Below are 19,199 nucleotides of genomic sequence, written 5' to 3'. Positions count from 1 at the left end.
TGATAAGCCAGCAAAACTGGAGTACCTTTAGAGCACTAGGAAGAGAAGTAGAGTAATCACCAGGGGTGACTTTCTAGCAGGGAATGATCAGCAGGGTTGAAAATTACAGAGGAAGATGGAGACTGAAGACAGGCCACTGATGTTTAAGGTCACTATTTAACAGAATCGTGTAAACAGAAGTCAGGAAACGTTAAGGAATGAGTCAGTGGTCAGGAACTGGCACCATTTATAGTGCAGTGTTATTTTGTTAAGAAAATTCATACTTCTCGGGGACCTTTTAACTGCTGTTAAAGAGTGGGAGGAAATCAAGAAAATATTGCTCATTTACCTAAAAGCAATTCTTTGTGATCTGTCACACATGTAATTTAAAGCAACAATGGAGTCCTCTGGTTCTCTGTTTTTCATTACTGCAAATGCCTTTACCAGAGCTAGATGCCTCTTAGGGATGTTACCTTAATCCAGAGGATTTTGTTTTTATTGAGCTCATCTCAGTATATAGAAAAGCTCCTTCAAAGTTTAGCCTTGTATCAAAAAATGAAACATAACAGCACCCATGTTTTATTGCTATTATTGATAGAGCTCCTAAGAAGGAACTTTATTGGAACAAGAATTCTTGCAATCATTTTTGTACTTATAAAATGACATCATAAGCTAACCAAAAACATTTTTTCTCAAAGGCATAACCCCTAATTGGACACTATTCACGGTTAACAATGGGATACAATATAATGTAGCTATTTTCAACACCTCATTTTCTTCTCTTTTGGTGTTATTTTATTATACTTCAGGCTTCCTCTGCACCTGATTTACTATGGGGTAGCATAGTCATTAGTATGTAGCAAGGCTCTGCCCTAGAGCTGTGCACTTTGCACCCTTTCATTCTTGTGGCAACCTTGCAAAGTTGATATTTTTGTACCCATTTTGACACTGAGAAAAGTAAGGCTGAAAGAAGTGGAGTAACTTAACCAAAGGTGGCGCAGCTATTCATTTTTCCAGTCTGGATCCCACTGTGATTTCTTGACTCCAAAGCTTATGCTCTCTTGGCACTCTGCTACTGATGCTTACTTATTCTACTCCTCTCCCTTGGACCATCTGTGTATCATGTTATTTCAGGAACATGGACAGTGTGCTACTGATACTGAATCATCAGGATTTTTGATGATTAGAGAGGATCTCTTTTGAGTCTGTCTTTAACAAATTTGTTTGCATTGAGATATCCCCTCCAACTTCTTGTGTTAAAAAAAATTTTTTTTAAGTAATGAAGCAGTTGTCTTTTCATGGAAAAGCCAGCCGAGGCGGGGTGGGGGGGGAAGTGCTAAAAGGAAAGGGAAAGCTAATTGGAACTGTTGCTTCAAATGCTGTTAGTACTGGCTACAGTGGGCTAAATATGGCCAGGAATCCTCGTGAAAAGGCTTCATCCAAAGGCAGGGCAGGTTCTACTCCTGGTGCTTTGTGCACTCCACGCCCACTCTGGTAAGGAAAATGATTGATGACACTTTCTTAATACTGGGAAGCTGGCACAGAGATGAAGACAGAGCACCAGATATGTGGAAACCTTCATCATCAGCCAAGTCTCTGTTCCTCTCCCCAGGGCAGTGAGTGTCTCCAGCAGTGGGGCCACAAGGCTAAGCCCAGTCTCTCTTTGGGCTGAAGTCCTGACAATTTAACATTATCTCTGAATTTATAAAGCACCAAGAGTTTTAACAGTACGTATCAGCCTATTGTACTCTCAACATTAACCTATATGTAAAACAACATAATTGTTTGGTACAACACTTAGAATTTATAAATTAGAGCCAGCATTCAGTTATCTGAGTCAGTGGAGTAAAGTCATGTATAATCCATAGTGTCAGATCAAAGATAATTTGTAACTTTGCGCTGGAAAAATAAATTTGCCCTTGTTATATTTTCCTTAGGCTACTACTGAACTTATCAACATTTTCCAAGGTGTGTGCGTGTGTGTGTGTATACGGCCAATAGAGAGAGAAGAGATATGACTTCGAATCATTCAATCTAATTGAGCAGATAGTTTGGAATATAGAAATTTTCTGTAAATAAGCCACACACTGTCCATAGTTAGCTCTCAGGAATCCTTTTTGTTTCTTAGTAATCCGACCAGTATTTTTCTTATTGTTGCTATGCCATCTTTGACATGGATCATCTATCATTACATAAACTTGAACTTTAAACATCATCTATAATTAACTTTCAGACAATAACTGTGCATATTCAAAGTCAAAAGACTAAATTTACCCTAATTTCAATATACTGCAATTGCTATCTCATACAGAGCATCCCAGCTCCTGGCATTGTGCTAGCATGTTTATCGATTGAATGTCAAATAACCCTCGAGAGATTTCTCTGAATTATCTACTGTAATCAAAGTACAAAAGCAAGACAACTATTATTTGCAGGAGCTCAAAATCTAACCAAAAAAACTGTAGAGGCAATTCAGGAACTTAATATCAATATTAGAATTGACATTGGGCAATATGCTTCCCCCTCCCAACTTTATTGAGGAATAACTGACAGATATAATTGTATATGTTTAAAATGTAGAAAGGGATGGTTTGATACGCATGTACACTGTGGGATGATTACCAAGTTCCAGATAATTAACACACCCATCACCTCACATAGTTAACTTTTTCTTTGTGTGTGTGCTTTTAACACAATCACAGTATCATTATTTCTTTGTTGCTTCAAACTATACTAACAAGATGACTTCTCAAGAAGGCAACAAGATCCTTTACAACTAATAAAAGTAGCAAAAATATATTCAATAGTTTACATTTCTTTTGTTTTTATTTACTTAGTAGGGAACCTGATTAAAAATAAATAGATCATAATATTTAAAAGATTTATAATTACCCTCCATAAATAGTATTATTCCTCATAAATAATACAGCCATTTAAGTAGAATTTTTGGTTCACACAATTTATTCCTGACCAAAGTATTAAGTATTAAGAGTGTGAAATTAATTTAAAACTCAGCTCAAAATCTTAGAAAGCATTTTACTTACCCTTCTGAAAGAAAAAATGTTTAAAAGTAACAAAACATTTATTTCCATTAGAGGAGATATGTTGATCAATCTGCTGATTTGTTTTTATATTATATATTTAGTCCATGAGTTACATACATATATACAAATGTATAACCACACTAGATGAACATCATTTTCAGAATTTTAATAGTTTTTTTCTGGATCTTTACATGTTCTCTAGGCACAGTCAAAAAAAAAAATAGCAACTACAGTTTTAAAGGTGACTTACAACTATTTCCTCCCCTAATCTCTGCTCTATTGTCAATGCTCACCTTTTTACAAGCTGAGAGCAGTATGTCTCTACTTGTGCAAAAGTCTCACAAGCCTTGGAGGTGGGTGTGTTACTGCTCAGCAAAATGTATTGATTCTTGCATGTAGCTGACAGCTTCCTAGCATTACCTTTGAAATGCAATGTCCCCCAGGTCTGTGTCCTTAGCACTCTTACTTTCTTCTTCTCTAGGTGAGCACATTAATTCCCATGTGTACAATTGGGTGATTCCTGAATGTCTAAGTTCTACTTGCCACCATTGCCTGGACTCTTGTACAGAATTTTCAGTTGCATTCGGGATGTCTTCCTGTGACATTCAACAGGATCCTCAGATTGATAATCCAAAACTGAACTCATCATTTCCCACATCTGCTCCTTCTACTGTGATCCCTCTATTATTAATAGCATTACCATCTTCCCAGGCTGGTGAGAAATGAGCCATCTCTACACCTTGTTCTTTTCTCAGCTCCCAGGTCCAATCAGTTGCTAAATTGTATCTAGTCTAAATCCACATCATCTCCTGTTTCATTAATATAATCAGTCAACATTTTTTCAGCTTCTTTCTACTTTCATTCCCTTGATTTAGAATATGACAGTGCCTGCTTCAAGAAGCTCATACTTAGTAAGATACAAAGAACTAAATAGACCCTCACTGTACAGGGTGGTAATTACTAGTTATCATAAGTAAGCCCAGACTGCAGAGAATGGCAAGAGGGCTTGGAGGGCTTCCAGGAGGAAGTACCATGTAAGCTATGTCTGGAAGGATGAAGGGGAGTTAACCAGGTAAACAGTGAAAGAAAGCCTTTCGGGAGGCAGAGAAAACAGTATGTGCAAATGGGCAGAGGTGTGAGAGTGATTCTGGTACAAGTTGAGGAGCACTGAGACATAAAGCAGAGGTCCATTAATGAAGGACCAGACATACTGTGCTAGGAAATGTGGATTCCATTCCCGAAGGCTCCTTTTCTTTTCTTTTCTCTTATACACAATCATATCTCTTGGCAGCACCATTGCAAAAAATCTCCTGACTGTTCTCTTGCTCTCCACTTTCTTGCCTTGCCTTTTCTTTCCTTCGACTGTGGGCAGAGGTGGCGTCCCCTGATATAATGATATAAAGATATAATGATCCTTATATCTCCTCCTAATCCTTCAATGGCCTGTGTTGCTCATCAGATCACTCTCATCTCCTTCTGCCAAACACACCCTATGGATCAAGCTTGTGACAACCGTCTTCCCTTCTGAGTTGTAAGCTCCTCAAGGCCAGAGTCTATGGCTCATACATCTTGGTACATTTAGAACATCATGCCCTGTGCTCTGCACATAGTAGCCTTTTAAAAAAAATATTTAAGTCCTTTATTAATTTGAAGAGTAAATATATTAAGAATAATAGTTATGATTAAGTTTTCTTTTTTTTTGTAGGCTTTTATGTATCTATGGTGTTGAGTAAAGGGAGTGTCTTTTAGAGTCTTTCCCCACTTCTTCGTTTTCCAGGCTCTTTTATGCACGTGCACATAACCGCATTGCTGTAGTAAGCACTGCCTTTTTTGTCACCACCAGCAAGCACTCCTTACAGCCCAGTGACTTGTAACGTGTTCTGCTGCTACAAATCAGCAACAGTTCCCAAAGTGGCATGGATGTGTACAAACCTTCATGTGCAATGTTTGGTTTTTTCCTGCAGAAAATGAAAGGCCTCACTTTTCCCTGGGGAGAAAGCAGGTTTAGAAAGCATCAATGCAGGGTGCCATGCCAAACATTACAATTTCCAGGGATGGTGAAAACGACTTTGAACTAGGAGCCAGTGCTGAGTCCCAGCCCTAACTGACTGGGCAGCGTTTCTGAGCCTCGATTTCCTCACCTGTGGGAGTGGGGATTAGACCTAATTTCTAAATATCCTTATAAACATTATTCATGTGTAAGGATTTCCATGGCAGTGTATTCATCAGGTATCTTGGTTGCAAATAACACAAACTCACCCTGACTTAAGTAGAAAAGATGTCATTGGAAGGGTATCGATATTGGATATCACTGAATGGATGGGATGAAAACAAGGCTTGGGAATTAGACAGTTAGCAACATAGGACACCCTTATGTCGCACATAGGAGCAGGATGATGGGTTTGCCAATTGGTGTCACTGCACACTTCCTGGCACTCTCGTCTCTGCCAGTAATCTCTGACTATTCCTGTGTCTTTGCATCGCTCCCTCTACATTCATAGCCCTGGATGTGAGTATCTAATTGGTTGAACACTGGTCATGTGCCTACCCTCAGCTATTGGCAGTGGAGAGAAGGAATATCTGGACCATCCAGCTTGGGGTGTAGGCAGTGGATGAAGGCATTTCTTCTCACCAAGACTTGTACAGACACAAAAAGGTGGTTGAGATGGGCAGTACCCATGCACGCCACACCCATACCTCTAATGATCTCAGTAATCCTTAAGATCCTGCTTCACCATGTGTACCTTTATCACTTCAAATACCTGGTGGATATTTCTTCTAGAGAAGCCAGTTTTGCTAGGGTTTAGACCATTCTTTCAAATACCTTTTATTATACTGCATAATTTCTTTTTTCCTTATCAACACAATTCTTTGGATTTTGGTAAGCTTAAGTTTAAGAACAGTAGTTATAGCTCTGACCACTAAGATATTGTTCTGGGATGAGGAGAAGGGCTGAGTGCAGTAGATCATCAATTCCAACTCATCCTTCGTTTGTAGATACACAGCCAGATTTTTGGATCAGGAATTATCTCCAGCCACAAACAACACAGACCAGATCTTGTATATCAAAAACACAGGTGAAAGAAATATTTAGAAAAGATCATTTAAAGGGCATTCTATCTATCTGTGCTGCCAGGTAATCTAAGTACTTATCATTGGAATAAGTTAGGTCTCTAGATTCCATACAAGACGACATCGCCTTAATCATTTGGCAGAACAGCTAATTGCCAGTAAGCTGAACTGTCCTACTGTCTTTTAGGGGGAACCTACTTCCATAGACATTGTCCATTTTGATGCTTTGAGTATCCTGTGACAGAGCCCATGTGAGAAATAGCTTGCAGAAATTTAAACAGATAAAAACTTAGCTTCCCTTAAAAATTGGGACACTTCCCCCCCTCCTATGAGAGCTGTGTAAGCTAGCTATCTGAGAGCCACCATGAAGAAGAAAACATGCTACGTACCAAGTGTGCTCTCCACAGCACCTATCTTGGCTCTTGTAGTTGTCATTTTTATTTATCTTCTTTTGTTCCTGGTTGGTTGTTTTGTAAGCCTCCTCGATTTCTTTTTTTTTGAAAAAAGAATAAAAGAGGGATGGGAAGTAGGGAGAGATGGTAAGATAGAGACTGGATGCCAGATAACCACCCAAATGAACAGAGGTAACCATGGTAGGGATGTGGCTGCATCCACCATAGCAGCAGGTCTGGCAACGGCTACTGGATACCTTGTTGTCCCAAATCCTCTCCTACCAATGGCAGTCTGGTTTGTCTCAGCAGCTGTCTGCCCAGTGGCCTAAATATGGTTTAAAACAATGTCAACAACAATAAAGACTTTTACGCCTCTCCCCTCATGTATTTATATGAACTGTTTTATCTCCTCCATAAAAATAGCATGTGGGACATGAGCTACTAGAGAGAACACAAGTAAGCAATGAGACATCATCAGTAATGTCATCCTCCACTGTGGTTTATTGTTGATACTGTGAGTTTCTAACTATCCAAATCATATTCAAGTATTTCATCACCTGCTTAATCAAGCTGCAAAATAAGGAGTTAGACCTCTTCAACTCCAGTGATTTGATTATGTGGTGAAGAGACTGGTGCATAAACATTAATCCTGAGAAATTAATTCATGAAAATTAGCTGGAGATACCCCTAGAGGCCTGTTTTGTATCTATTTCTGCATAACACGTTGAACTAACTACTTACTGAAGGTGCTGGGGTTGGGGGGGACGGGAATGATTATGCATGATTCTGTAGTTATCTAGAGAGAATCCTGAAGAGGCCATGAAGTGACCTGAAGATGCATTCTGATTAAAACTCAGTCTTGAACAGGAAAATTGCTTTGAAATGATTATAGTTAAAATTGTTGATAATGAAGGAAAACACTTGTCCTAGAATGAGGTCTTTAGAAGAGAGAATCTCATTTTGAATCTTTTGTAAAGCACATGGCTTTCCTTTTCGATGGCAAAGTACTGGGTTGTATCAACCTATCACATTGTCTCAATTTTGCAACTCAGTGGGGGGCAAGGAGGATTAGGAGAATGTTCTAGACAGAAATCTGGCAGGGGATGTCATTGGGTAAAAGGAAGTCTCCATCATTCCTGGGAGCCAGCTTAGATGCATCAGCTCAGTGGAACCTTCCCAAGGCCTAACCGCAGTCTCTGCTCCCAGGGCACTTGGCTCTTTTATATGTCTGTCGTATTGGATTGTATTTTGATGCTGTGTTTAAACATCTGTCTTTCCTGCCAGTTGGTGAGATCCTAGACGGGGTCCCATCCCACCTAGGACTGAGCCCAAAACTCTGGTTACATTTATCCTCTTTGGTAAATATTCATCTTTGCAGATATTTAAAGATAGTAATACTATATCTAAAACTTGGAGGGCAAATGTGTTTCAGAAATCAGACTGTTTGGATGTTGGAAAAGTGGTATCAGTGTCTATACACAGCATCTAAACAATATCTATACCATGTAACATAACGCTCCCAGCAGAGTCTGGGGCAACTTCTATAATCAAGCACGTTAATACTTCTGCAGCAAAAATTATGAATAGGCACACTGCGGGGGAAAAATAATGGGCATGATTTTCTAACAGTTTAGGTCATGTCTGGTTTTGCTACCAGAGAGTTACAAAACAATTGAACTTTTGGAGCTCTTTGGATTTTGGAATTGTAGATAAGGTATTGTGAGCCTGTATTATACATCTTTAGGAAGGAAAGCGTTCTCATCCAAGGGAAATATTCCCAGGTACAAGGACCCTTACTCTTGTCACTTCAGGGAGGAGAAAGAGAACAGCACTGGGATTTTCTGGATGGTGACGTGTTCTCATAACTGGTGCTGCTACTAGGGTCCCTGTGGAAGGGGGGCAATGGAAGTGGTCCATTCTCCACAAATAAAGCTTTCTCAGTGTGCCACCACTGCCTCTGTGCCTTTTACCTTACCTGCTGCTGCTTCCCCTCTGTTCTAACTTATTTCTCCATTTTTCTAGAGCTTTCCTCTCCCCTCCTTTATTCCTATATATTCTTTTGCTCACCAGCTTAGGTCTTAGGAGTGTTGATACTTTCCTTGTTTGTCTTCTGCATAATTCTTTAGCAATGCCTCTCATTCACCTCTACAACCAAAGCTTTGCCATTACTAGTTTGTTTGAGTAGATGCCAGTCAGTGCTTGCTTAGACTGCAAGCAGTCTCCCTACATGTTTTTGTTTAGAGGACTGTGTTTATCTGCTCAACACTGTGTAGATAAGCATCTTGGGAATGTGTGCTGGTTGACAGGCCACTACTATCCTCTTTCTGACCCTTGTCTACTGTATCAAACAATGTTAATGAAAGCCTCAAATTTGTATATGTTAACCCATGTGTAAAAATAAAGTAGGTGCTATCATTTCTATCCTTCAGACTTATAAAAAATATCCTTTTCATAATATTTTAAAACAGTGCCGTTGCTTATTTTTCCATGTGGTATGTTTATGCCTGTCTTTATTTCTAATTCTTTTTGATTCACTTAGACTACGCATCTGCTTTTGTTCATATTTTCAAGAGAGCTCACTTTTATGCTCTCTGATAAAGGAATTATTTTGTTCTCCTCAACCTCTCTCTTAGTCTTTTAGGTTGTTTTTAAGTACCTGCCTTGAGTGTTGTTGTTGTGTAACACTGACATTCCCAGAAAATGGTGACCACAGAGGCAGGGCCAGGAAGGCAAAGCTCTGCACTATCAGGACGTCCTTCTCTGTGGAGCAGAGTACCAGCAACATCCACAGTGGAAGCCAGTGTTGCTCTGTCTTTTCTCTGTGGGAGCGATGCACTGTTCCATCCAGTGCTTGATGGCGTTGTGTCTTCCTTGGGGACTGACACCAAGATGCAGTGGGTGAGATGTTAGACATCTGTTCCTTGTGGCTGGCATTGTGATGATCTGTGCTGTCCTCCATTTAGTTGGAGTTCCTCCACGGGATTCGTAACTGGTGTACAGTGCTCTCCTCCCTCGGGATTGATCACCAATGCACAGATCCTGCCCTACACTCTCCACTTGCAGCGTCATATTGAATGCACAGTACCGAAGCACGGGCCCTGAGTGAAGTCCCATGTTTCTCTCCAGTGTCCTGCTCTCCAGGTACCACTTGCATCTCTGGTCTTATCAGTAGTTATCAAGACAACATCCTCTTTTGTGGTACTCCAGTCCAGAAAGAATGTCAATACAGCAGGGAGCAGTGTTCCCTGGCTGCCGCTGTGAGCAGACTGATGTGGATGTTGTATTCAGGAAAAGTTTAATGTGTGGAAGAGGACAAGTAGCCAGGATTTTGGTCTGTTACTCAAAAACCAATGGTACTCATCCCAGGAGACTGAGGACCAGTCATTATACATTTCTCTCCTCCCTAATATTGTTCATTTGTTTTGGAGGTAAATGGTGGTCACCAGAGGCAATCCAAACCAATTTTCTTCGCCTGTGTAATATATTTTAAAATTCTGAAGCAGTAAATATAAAAATTTAAAATCTATGTATTTCATATATATGTTTTAAATTCCATACTGTAACTTTAAAAAATTCTTGTGAGACTGGACCAAAGAACTGTATCAAGAACTGTATCACAGTTTTTTGGTAGCACTAGTTTGTGGTCAATCCACTGTGGCACATCATTTGTAAACTCTTATGTCACTTAGTATTGTTTTCCAGCAAACTATGGATGTTTCTCTTAAGATAAGTTAGGGAATATCCTTGATGCCCAGATCAGAAAATATAGCATTTCCAGATTTTAGCTTTCCTCCTTAATGAACATCCACTCATTCAACAAATATTTGTTGCTGAAAAGTAATTCCTAATCTTGGATAAAACATTATCCTTTTCAGAAAACATTTTTTTTTTTTTTTTTTTTTTTTTTTTTTTTGTGGTACGCGGGCCTCTCATTGTTGTGGCCTCTCCCGCTGCAGAGCACAGGCTCCGGACTCGCAGGCTCTGCGGCCATGGCTCACGGGCCCAGCCGCTCCGCGGCACGCGGGATCCTCCCGGACCGGGGCACGAACCCGTGTCCCCTGCATCGGCAGGCGGACTCTCAACCACTGCGCCACCAGGGAAGCCCCAGAAAACATTTTAATCACATAAACTTGGAAGTTTTATGCTTCATCTGATTTCTCACATTGGTCCTCTTCTGACCCTGGCTCTAGTTCTGAACATCTTCTTAAAAAGGAATTTGCTCCCATTAACAGTCATCTTCTTTCTTCCTTAACTTCTTTTCTGTGTTTTTCCCCCTCTGTCCTATCTCTAGACTCATGTGCTTATGTTTGTCCTTGCTCAGCAATGACCAGTACAAAGTAACTGGTTTTATTTTTATTATTTTACCACAGTACTCACAGACTGTCCTTGCAAGCTCTTCCTTCAACAGAGGGTGCCCTGAAGCCAACAATCAGAAGCGTGTTCTGTAGACTGTAGCCCTGTGGAAATGGGTGGAGGGAAACACAGTAACACACACCTGTGCCCCTGGCACCTGAAGCAAAGGCTGGGCCCATGAAGGCTGTGTCTGCCAGATGCCAAAATAACTTCTTAATGGAGCCAATTCAATCAAAGACAGGTAGTTCACTGTAAATTTAGTCCATGTGGTTCCTTGGCATCATGTGGACAAAACAAACCAGTTGCCTGATAGCACTGATCACTTTCCAGACAGTAATTTTGGCGTTTGCCAGAGAAGGGATTTCTAAAGAGGGAGCAGAAATATATAGGGGGTGTTTATAGTGATCCCTTGGATGCAAAAAAAAAGTAAATAAATAATTAGAACTTTGGATCTGAAAAATAAGAATTTGAGCTTTACTAACATTTGGTTTTATAGAGTGTTAATACTAATACATATTATATAATTTTATATTTATATATTATATATACAATTTTAAATATATAAATACAAAGGTGAATTCTCAAGTATTTTTGCTAGTGGGGTATACAATCAAAATAGTTTGGTGACAAATATTCTAGATCCTTGATTCCCCATCTTTGGGCAAAAGAGTTATTATAAGAGGCTCATTAATACATGTAAATGGACCTATTTTCTCATTCAGTAGATACTAAAAGTACAATGATCTGCTAAGGGTTTATAATGTTTAATGTGTTTTTGGTGTGTTTTAAAATTTACTGTAAAAGTGAATTCCTCAAGCCTAAAAACACTGTGAATCCATTGGAGGAGACACATCTACACAGGGGACACAAACGAGCAAAGAGAGGGGAGCGTTGAGTCCCAATAAAATATTAGGTTGGTTGGTCAAAGTATTTAAGCTATTGAAAAGAATTGTATTCCATACATGCGTAAGCATCTCTCTTTCTGTCTCGCTCTTTAATAACAGACTTTTTTTTTCTCATCCTCTTCCTTTGTTCCCCTATTTTGTGTGAATATTGGGACATCTCAGGACCTGGCTTCCAGCACAGTGTTCCTGTTTTATGTCTATATTGGTTTACTAGGGCTGCCATAACAAAATACTACAGACTGCATGGCTTAAACAACAAATTTTCTCACAGTTCTGGAGCCTAGAAGTCCAAGATCACTGTGTTGGTGAGTTTGGTTTCTTCCAAGGCCACTCTCATTGGCGTGCAAGTGACTGTCCTTTTGCTGTGTCCCTACATGGTCTTTCACCTGTCTACATGCAACCCTGTTACCCCTTTGTGTGCCTTAATCTCCTCTTCTTACAAGCATACCATCAGATTGGGTTAGGGCCTCCCCTAATGACCTCATTTTATCTTAGTCCCTTCTTTAAAGGCCCTATCTCCAAACACAGCCACATTCTGAGGTACTAGGGGTTAGGGCTTCAGTATATGAATTTGGGGGGAACACAGTTCTGCCCATAATGTGCATTTCCTTTTGATAAATCTACTTGTTTCAGGAAAGTATGTGGGACCTAGGAATATCAAGAAGTAGTATGATTAGGGTGACCATATCTTAATTTGTCCAGGACAGTCTTGGACAAGTTATTATCCTGACTAAAGTGCCCCCATTGACTGTCAGAAGTGTCTCATTTGTATGATAAATTGTATGGTGATGATCCTGATATAGATATTCGAGGGCCAGAGGGCATGTATTAAAGCCTCAGCTCAAAAAATGTATTGTTATACCTGAGTTTCCTCAACTATGAAGTAGAGACAATAATAGTACCTGCGTCAGGGTTATTGTGAGAATTAAATGAGTCAGTGTGTATAAGTAAGTCGTTTGGAACATCACCCCGAATATAGTGAAAACTGTGTGTGACATTGAGTAAGCACAGAGGAAATATGTTTGTCAGAGGTGATTGATTATATTTTTGTAGGTATGATGGTTAATTTTGTGTGTCAACTTGGCTGGGCCAAGGTGCCTAGATATTTGGTCAAACATCATTCAGCGAGAGTGGTTTTGGGTGAGATTTACATTTAGATGGGTGGACTTTGAAAGCAGGTTGGATAAGTCACACTCATGTACTGCAGATCTGTCAGTTGAAGGCCTGAAAAGAACAAAAGGCTGACATTCCCCCAACCAGGGAGGAATTTACCAGCAGATTGCCTTTGAACTTAAACTACAGCTCTTTCCTGAGTCTCTAGCTTACTGGTCTTCTGCATCAGATTTTTGGACTCACCAAGTCTCCATAATTGTGTGAGCTAATTCCTTAAAATAAATCTCTTCCTATATATACACACATCTTATTGGTTCTGTTTCTCTGGAAGACCATGCCTAACACAGTATGTGTGGACACCAATGCTGTACCTGAAGAGAACTTCTAATTTGTTTAAAGTTTAATATATTTCTGGATTTTTATGCCCTTTTAAATTCACTGTGTTCTTTGCATGTCTATGTACATACCAACCAAAAAAAAAAAAAAAAAGATCTGTGACAAGATAGCTAAGAGAGTGACTAGGCACTCTCTATCTTAATCTCAGTCTTTAAAAAACAGTTATATTTTGCATTCCCATACCATGTTTTAAAATGATACTGACATTATCCATCTGTGGGAATTTTCACCATTATTTATAATTATGAAGATGAATCATTTTTTTCAGGAAGTTAGAGTAGCATCTCTAATAAATATTTGGAATAAAATTATAATAGGTTTTGGTAAACCGAATGTTGATTTAAAAAAATTGAATCACTCTGTTAAGACTGAGCTCCGAAACTAGGAAATCAGGCAAAAATATTGGCAAGAGTTCAGCCCAGTTAAAAGATTGGCAGATCAACCTTATGAAAAAAGTTAAACAACTTGGAAAAGCAAATAAAGGCTTGAGGAACAACTGAGTAGCAGCTATCAAACCTAAAAAGGGTTATTGTGGAGGGGATGGGGACCAGCTGTTCTCTAGCTCAGCTGAGCCCAGACAAGAACAAAAATAGATTAAAAAAACGGCAGCATGACAGACCATTTAGATCTAGGCTTCTGCAGTTAATATGGTTAGAATGGTTACTTAGGAGTTCCAGATATATTCAAGAGAGTTTTTAAAGTTGGTTAGGTTTACCTTTTCTTGGTGTGAAGCCAAGTGGAAAGTTCAGATCTAGATTTCTAGTGGGGTTAATCAGAATCGCTTGGATGTGGGATAGGGCTTTTGTAAAAGCCACAGGCTCCATCTTTATGAAGTGATAGGAAGTGGTTTCCAGGATATGCTGTTAAGAATAAAAGTACCAAGCAAAAGGGAATATATACCTTCAGTGTGAGAAAAAAGGGAAATAAGAATGTAATAGATAAAAATTGATAAAAATATGTATTTGGGTTTCTTTTTTGGAAAAAAGTGGATAAACCAAAAACTAATTAATATAGTTAGCCTATTAGAGAGGTAAGGTAGCAGATGGGAGTGGAACTTCTCTGTGTATATTTTTTATTAGTTTATTATTTCCTATTGCTGCTGTAATAAATCACCACAAGTTTAGTGGCTTAAGACAACGTAAGTTTATAATTTTACAGTTCTGGAGGCCAAAAGTCCAAAATGGGCACTAGGCTAAAATTAAGGTATCACAGGGCTGCCTTTATTCTGGAAGCTCTAGGAGCTAATTTGTTTCCTTGCCAGCTTTCAGAGTCCACCTGCATTCCTTGGCTCATGGCCCTGTTCTGCATCAGCATCTTCAAATATCTCTCTGAATCTGACCCTTCTGCCTAGCTGGTCTACATTTAAGACCCTTGTGATTACATTTGTGTTCATGGGATCCCCTACAGGATAGTCTCCTTATCTTAATTCCCATTTTGCCCTGGAACATTACATATTCACACCTTCTGGGGATCAGGATATGCATCTCTGGAGTTTGTGTGGGGACATTATTCTGCATGCCATACCTTTTAAGAATAATTTTACTCTTAAACCATTTAAATATTTATACAAGTTAAATTGAATCAAAAAGGATAACAAAAGCGAACTCTAAAATTGAATACAAATAAAAACAAATAGGCCTAACTATATATCGAATAGAAATATAACTGTATATTGGGAAGAAAAAAAGACTGAATTCAACTAAGTTTTGAATACAGGACTCTGCCAATACACCCTTAAAATGAGATTTTAAGGACCAAAATAATTGCAAAGAAATCTCAATTTTTACTCAGGAAATTTGTTGTTGGTAGTATTTATAGTATAGTGATCTCAAAACTATTGTTTGTATATTTTAGGATAGTGTAAATGTGTTGTTATGGAGAGACAGAGTGCTCACTCTGGAAGAAGGGAGATAGAAATAGGGAATGGAGGAAGGTAAGAGAGAATCCTGTGGTTTGGGGCTTTTTATGTTTATCCCCTGAAATGGCATAGAAGATTGACACCCCCAGGAGCAATGAGCACATCTAGTACCAGATCTTGATTTCTAAATAGCATTCCTTGATAAAAGAAGTCTAATTTCAGAGGGAACAGGTATAAAGTACAAGGTAAGCCCACAACACCTAGTGGTACCAAAAAGTTAGGAAGTGCTCAAAGATTCATGGAGACATATCCAAAAATGAACAGAGGACTCCCACTGGCCCAACGTAGGACATCTGAGTATCAAACAAACCAAATGATAGTAAGATTTTGAATTTAAAAAGGAATCTTTTATGTTAAAATATAGGCATTTGGGGACTTCCCTAGTGGTTCAGAGGCTAAGACTCCGTGCTACCAATGCAGGGGGCCTGGGTTTGATCCCTATTCAGGGACCTAGACCCCACAAGCTGCAATTAAAAGATCCCATGTGCCACAACTAAAAAGAAAATATATATATATATATATATATGTGTATGTGCGTGTGTGTATATATATATATATATATATATAGGCATTTGAGGTTGATGGGGACAGCACTTCTTAAGAGAAGGGAAGCTAATAAATGTAAAAGAAATAACATTTAGAAAGGATAATTGATTATCCTGTTTCAGGCAGGATAATCAATAGTTGTTAAAATTATTTTAGATGCTTTAGAAACCAGCTTCCTTCAGAGAGCAGTGAGATGATATGTTGTTGACATACAGGATATTTACATTTCAAAATATCCTCCCCCTGATTACAAAAGGGAAATGATTGGTTTACAAGAGAAACCTGGTCAACATCACCTTAATCGAATGATCAAACTTCACATGACATGGGATGAACTGATATTTTGTGCCTCCTGATGTGATAAAATGGTAAGAATATAATAACTATTATGGTATTCTTGCCAAGAACACTTGACTCTAATCAGGAGGGGAAAAAAATCGGGTAATTACAGATGTAGAACCTCTAGATTAAGTCAAATGTAAACTGAAGCATCATAGTGACAATCGATGCAATTCGTGATCCTCAGTTGAAAATTAAAAAAATAAAATAGCTCTGAAACACATTTGGACAATTGAAAGCATTTGTATGTGGGCTGTATATTAAGTAATATTGTATCAATATTAAATGTCTTGCATATAATGTATTGTGTTCATGTAGGAAAGTGTCTTAGGTGATACACGCTGAAGTATTTGGGGATAAATTCAGCATGATGACAACTTTCAAATGTTTCAGGAAAAAGTAGAAATACGTATATACACATATGAGAGGGGAATGAATGCAGCAAAATGTAAATAACTGGTGAATTTTGGTGAATAGAGCTGTTTTTTATACAACATTTTCAAATTTTCTGTAGGTTTGATTTTTACAGTAACAAGTTGAAAAATTCCTTTATTGGGCCCATGGGCTTCTTGGTACCCTTTGGGCTTATCTTGTTTGTATTTCAAGTTGTTGTGAATGTTTACTTTTTTTTTTTTTAATGTTTCTGGTTATCTATTTGGAAGTGTCTCCCTTGACACCCAGCTCTGAGGCTCTGGGCAGTGTGATTTTTCAAATGCATATAAATAGAAGAACTTTAATGAAAGCAGTGTCATATGTTAATCACTATGGAGCTCCAATTTATAGGAAAAACATTTGAAAATAAAATGGACACACAGTATCTGGTTTATAGATGGCACTCAATATGAGTGTGCTTTGTAAGCTTCTACATACCATTAAAATATTACCTGATAGCACCGACAACAAAAGGCACAGATTACCCTTCACAGGTCTGAGGGAGGGCCTGGAAATCTCTGAGTATAGGGCCTTGATCTGCATTTTAAACCGGTTTGCTACATTCTTTTGAGCACTGCAGTTCATGTCCCTAGGGAGCCCTGACATGTCTTTAAGGGCTCCCTCCCTCTCAGGACTCAGTCTTATATCCTCCAGGAAAAATTCCCTTCCCTTGCCTCCTCTTTCATCCTGGTATGTCTTTTACCATCTGCAGTGATTTTCATATAGATTTTCCTCCACTTATGATAGGGTTACATCCTGATAAACCCACTGAAGTTTGAAAATATCTTAAGTAAAAAAATGCATTTCATCTGCAGTGATTTTCATATAGATTTTTCCTCCACTTATGATAGGGTTACATCCTGATAAACCCACTGAAGGTTGAAAATATCTTAAGTAAAAAAATGCATTTAATAAACTTACCAAGCATCATGGCTTCATCTAGCCTACCTTAAACGTGCTCAGAACATTTAACATTAGCCTACAGTTGGGCAAAATTATCTAACACAAAGCCTATTTTATAATAAAGTACTGAATATCTCATGTAAGTTATTGAATACTCTACTGAAAGTGAAAAACAAAATGGTTGTAAGTGTATCAATTGTTTACCCTTGTAATTGTGCAGCTCAAAGACACGGCCCAGCATCACAAGAAAGTATCAGTATCATACCGTATATTGCTAGCCTGGGAAAAGATCAAAATTGGAAGTATGGTTTCTACTGAGTGCGTCTTGCTTTCACACCATCATAAAGTCAAAAGTCATAAGTCGAACCATCATCAGTAGAAGACCATATACTGGATTTTTTTCCCTTGGTTTCCCACCGCTCTTCGTGAGCAGTAGATCCGAATTGCTCAGTGTACTTTCGGTGGAGGCACCCTACACAGTCTCACACCTAACTTCTGCTGCTCATCCAGTATGTGGGACAGTATTTTTTTTTTTTTTTTTTTTACAAAATATAGATATTTTTAAGGGATATCTGATTTTCCACCAAAAAAAGAAAAAAGAAAAAGTCTCTCGGAGATACTGGGAACGCTGGAGGAAATTCTGAGAATGTAAACCAGATTCATGCCTCCGGGGGTTATGCAACCAGTCTACTGAAGATAGAGGTTAAGGGGGCAGCCCCTGAAGTTGGACTACTCAGCCTTGAAGCCAGCCTCTGTGGCTTGAGAGCTATGTGACCTCTGGCTAGTGCTTTAACCTCCCTGAGCATAGTTCTCTCTAATGCAAAAAGGGGATGTCAATACCTACCTCAAATGGTTGTATTAAAGGAATTTACATATATAAAGCACGTAGAAAAAATGCCACTAAGGGTTTACTCTCTTAATCATCATAATTATCTTTCCATGGAACATCAGGCCTGGATCAAATTCTGTTTTCAAGATATTAATGATGATCCTATATAAAAGAACATCTTTCTCACTTTGTCTCTCTCATGAGTTCAGGTTTCCCTGGGACTCCTGCATGGTCATGCTACTCACATCCTGTGGCCTCCAGAGCGCTGGCAGAAATTGGAATCTGTTCTTCCTCCAGAGCGCTTGCCCATTCAGAGTGAAGAGGACTGCCTGCATGGATCTCCCTGAGCTGCTGCGATGGGGAGGCACCACCACCAACCCCAGGAAGAGGGATGGAGAAGAGGAACACCATAGGGGCAAAGCTTCCCCCAAGATGATGCTGTGCAAGAAACATTTCTATCACATTAAGATGATCTGTATTAGTAGAGAAAGAGTTTTAAAATATTAAACAGTACTAAATGTTACCTGACTTTGTGTTAATTGTAATACCCTGTTCAATGCCAAAAAAATGCAGACCTTTGGGAATATGAAAATTTTATTCCCATATGTCTCAAAGGGGATAAATTTTGGATTTTTTTATGCATACATATTCTACTGATAGGTTTTGATTTTGGAGCTTGCTGCGGGAAGAATAGGAAGATTAATATGTGATGGAAGTAAATAACATTACTCAGTTACTCTTAAGATGGAAGATGAAGAAACATTATACACATAGTGTTAGGAATTATAATTGACAGTATCTGCAATGCAGTGACTGTCAGGAAGGACAGTAAACTGATGTAAAAATAAAACACTGATTTGCTCAGGTACTGTTTGGGGTGTTTATTATTTGACCTGTAATAATCATCCATTAATAAGGAACACATTCTCTCTTTGGGAAGGAAGGAAGCAATGGGGAATCAATTCTCTCAATATTTTC

The 19,199-nt window shown here is 38.8% G+C and overlaps 1 protein-coding gene across 1 annotated transcript in view; it reads left to right on the top strand.

The window, feature by feature from the left end:
- The window catches only part of IMMP2L (inner mitochondrial membrane peptidase subunit 2), a gene marked incomplete at its 5' end in the record, with an annotated part of 844,107 nt that extends 825,448 nt beyond the window's left edge, over window positions 1–18,659 (top strand). Inside the window, one exon of the mRNA XM_079711281.1 lies at window positions 18,431–18,659. Within this exon, the coding sequence (XP_079567407.1) occupies window positions 18,431–18,568 (138 nt within the window). The 3' untranslated portion in view covers window positions 18,569–18,659. The remainder of the gene's footprint in view (window positions 1–18,430) is intronic.
- Between the last annotated feature and the right edge of the window lie 540 nt (window positions 18,660–19,199).

Source organism: Hyperoodon ampullatus (genome assembly GCF_949752795.1).
Source record: "Hyperoodon ampullatus genome assembly, chromosome: 9".
Classification (NCBI taxonomy): Eukaryota; Metazoa; Chordata; class Mammalia; order Artiodactyla; family Ziphiidae; genus Hyperoodon; species Hyperoodon ampullatus.
Note: the sequence above shows the minus strand (reverse complement) of the source record. Positions and strands in the feature narration are given on the sequence as shown.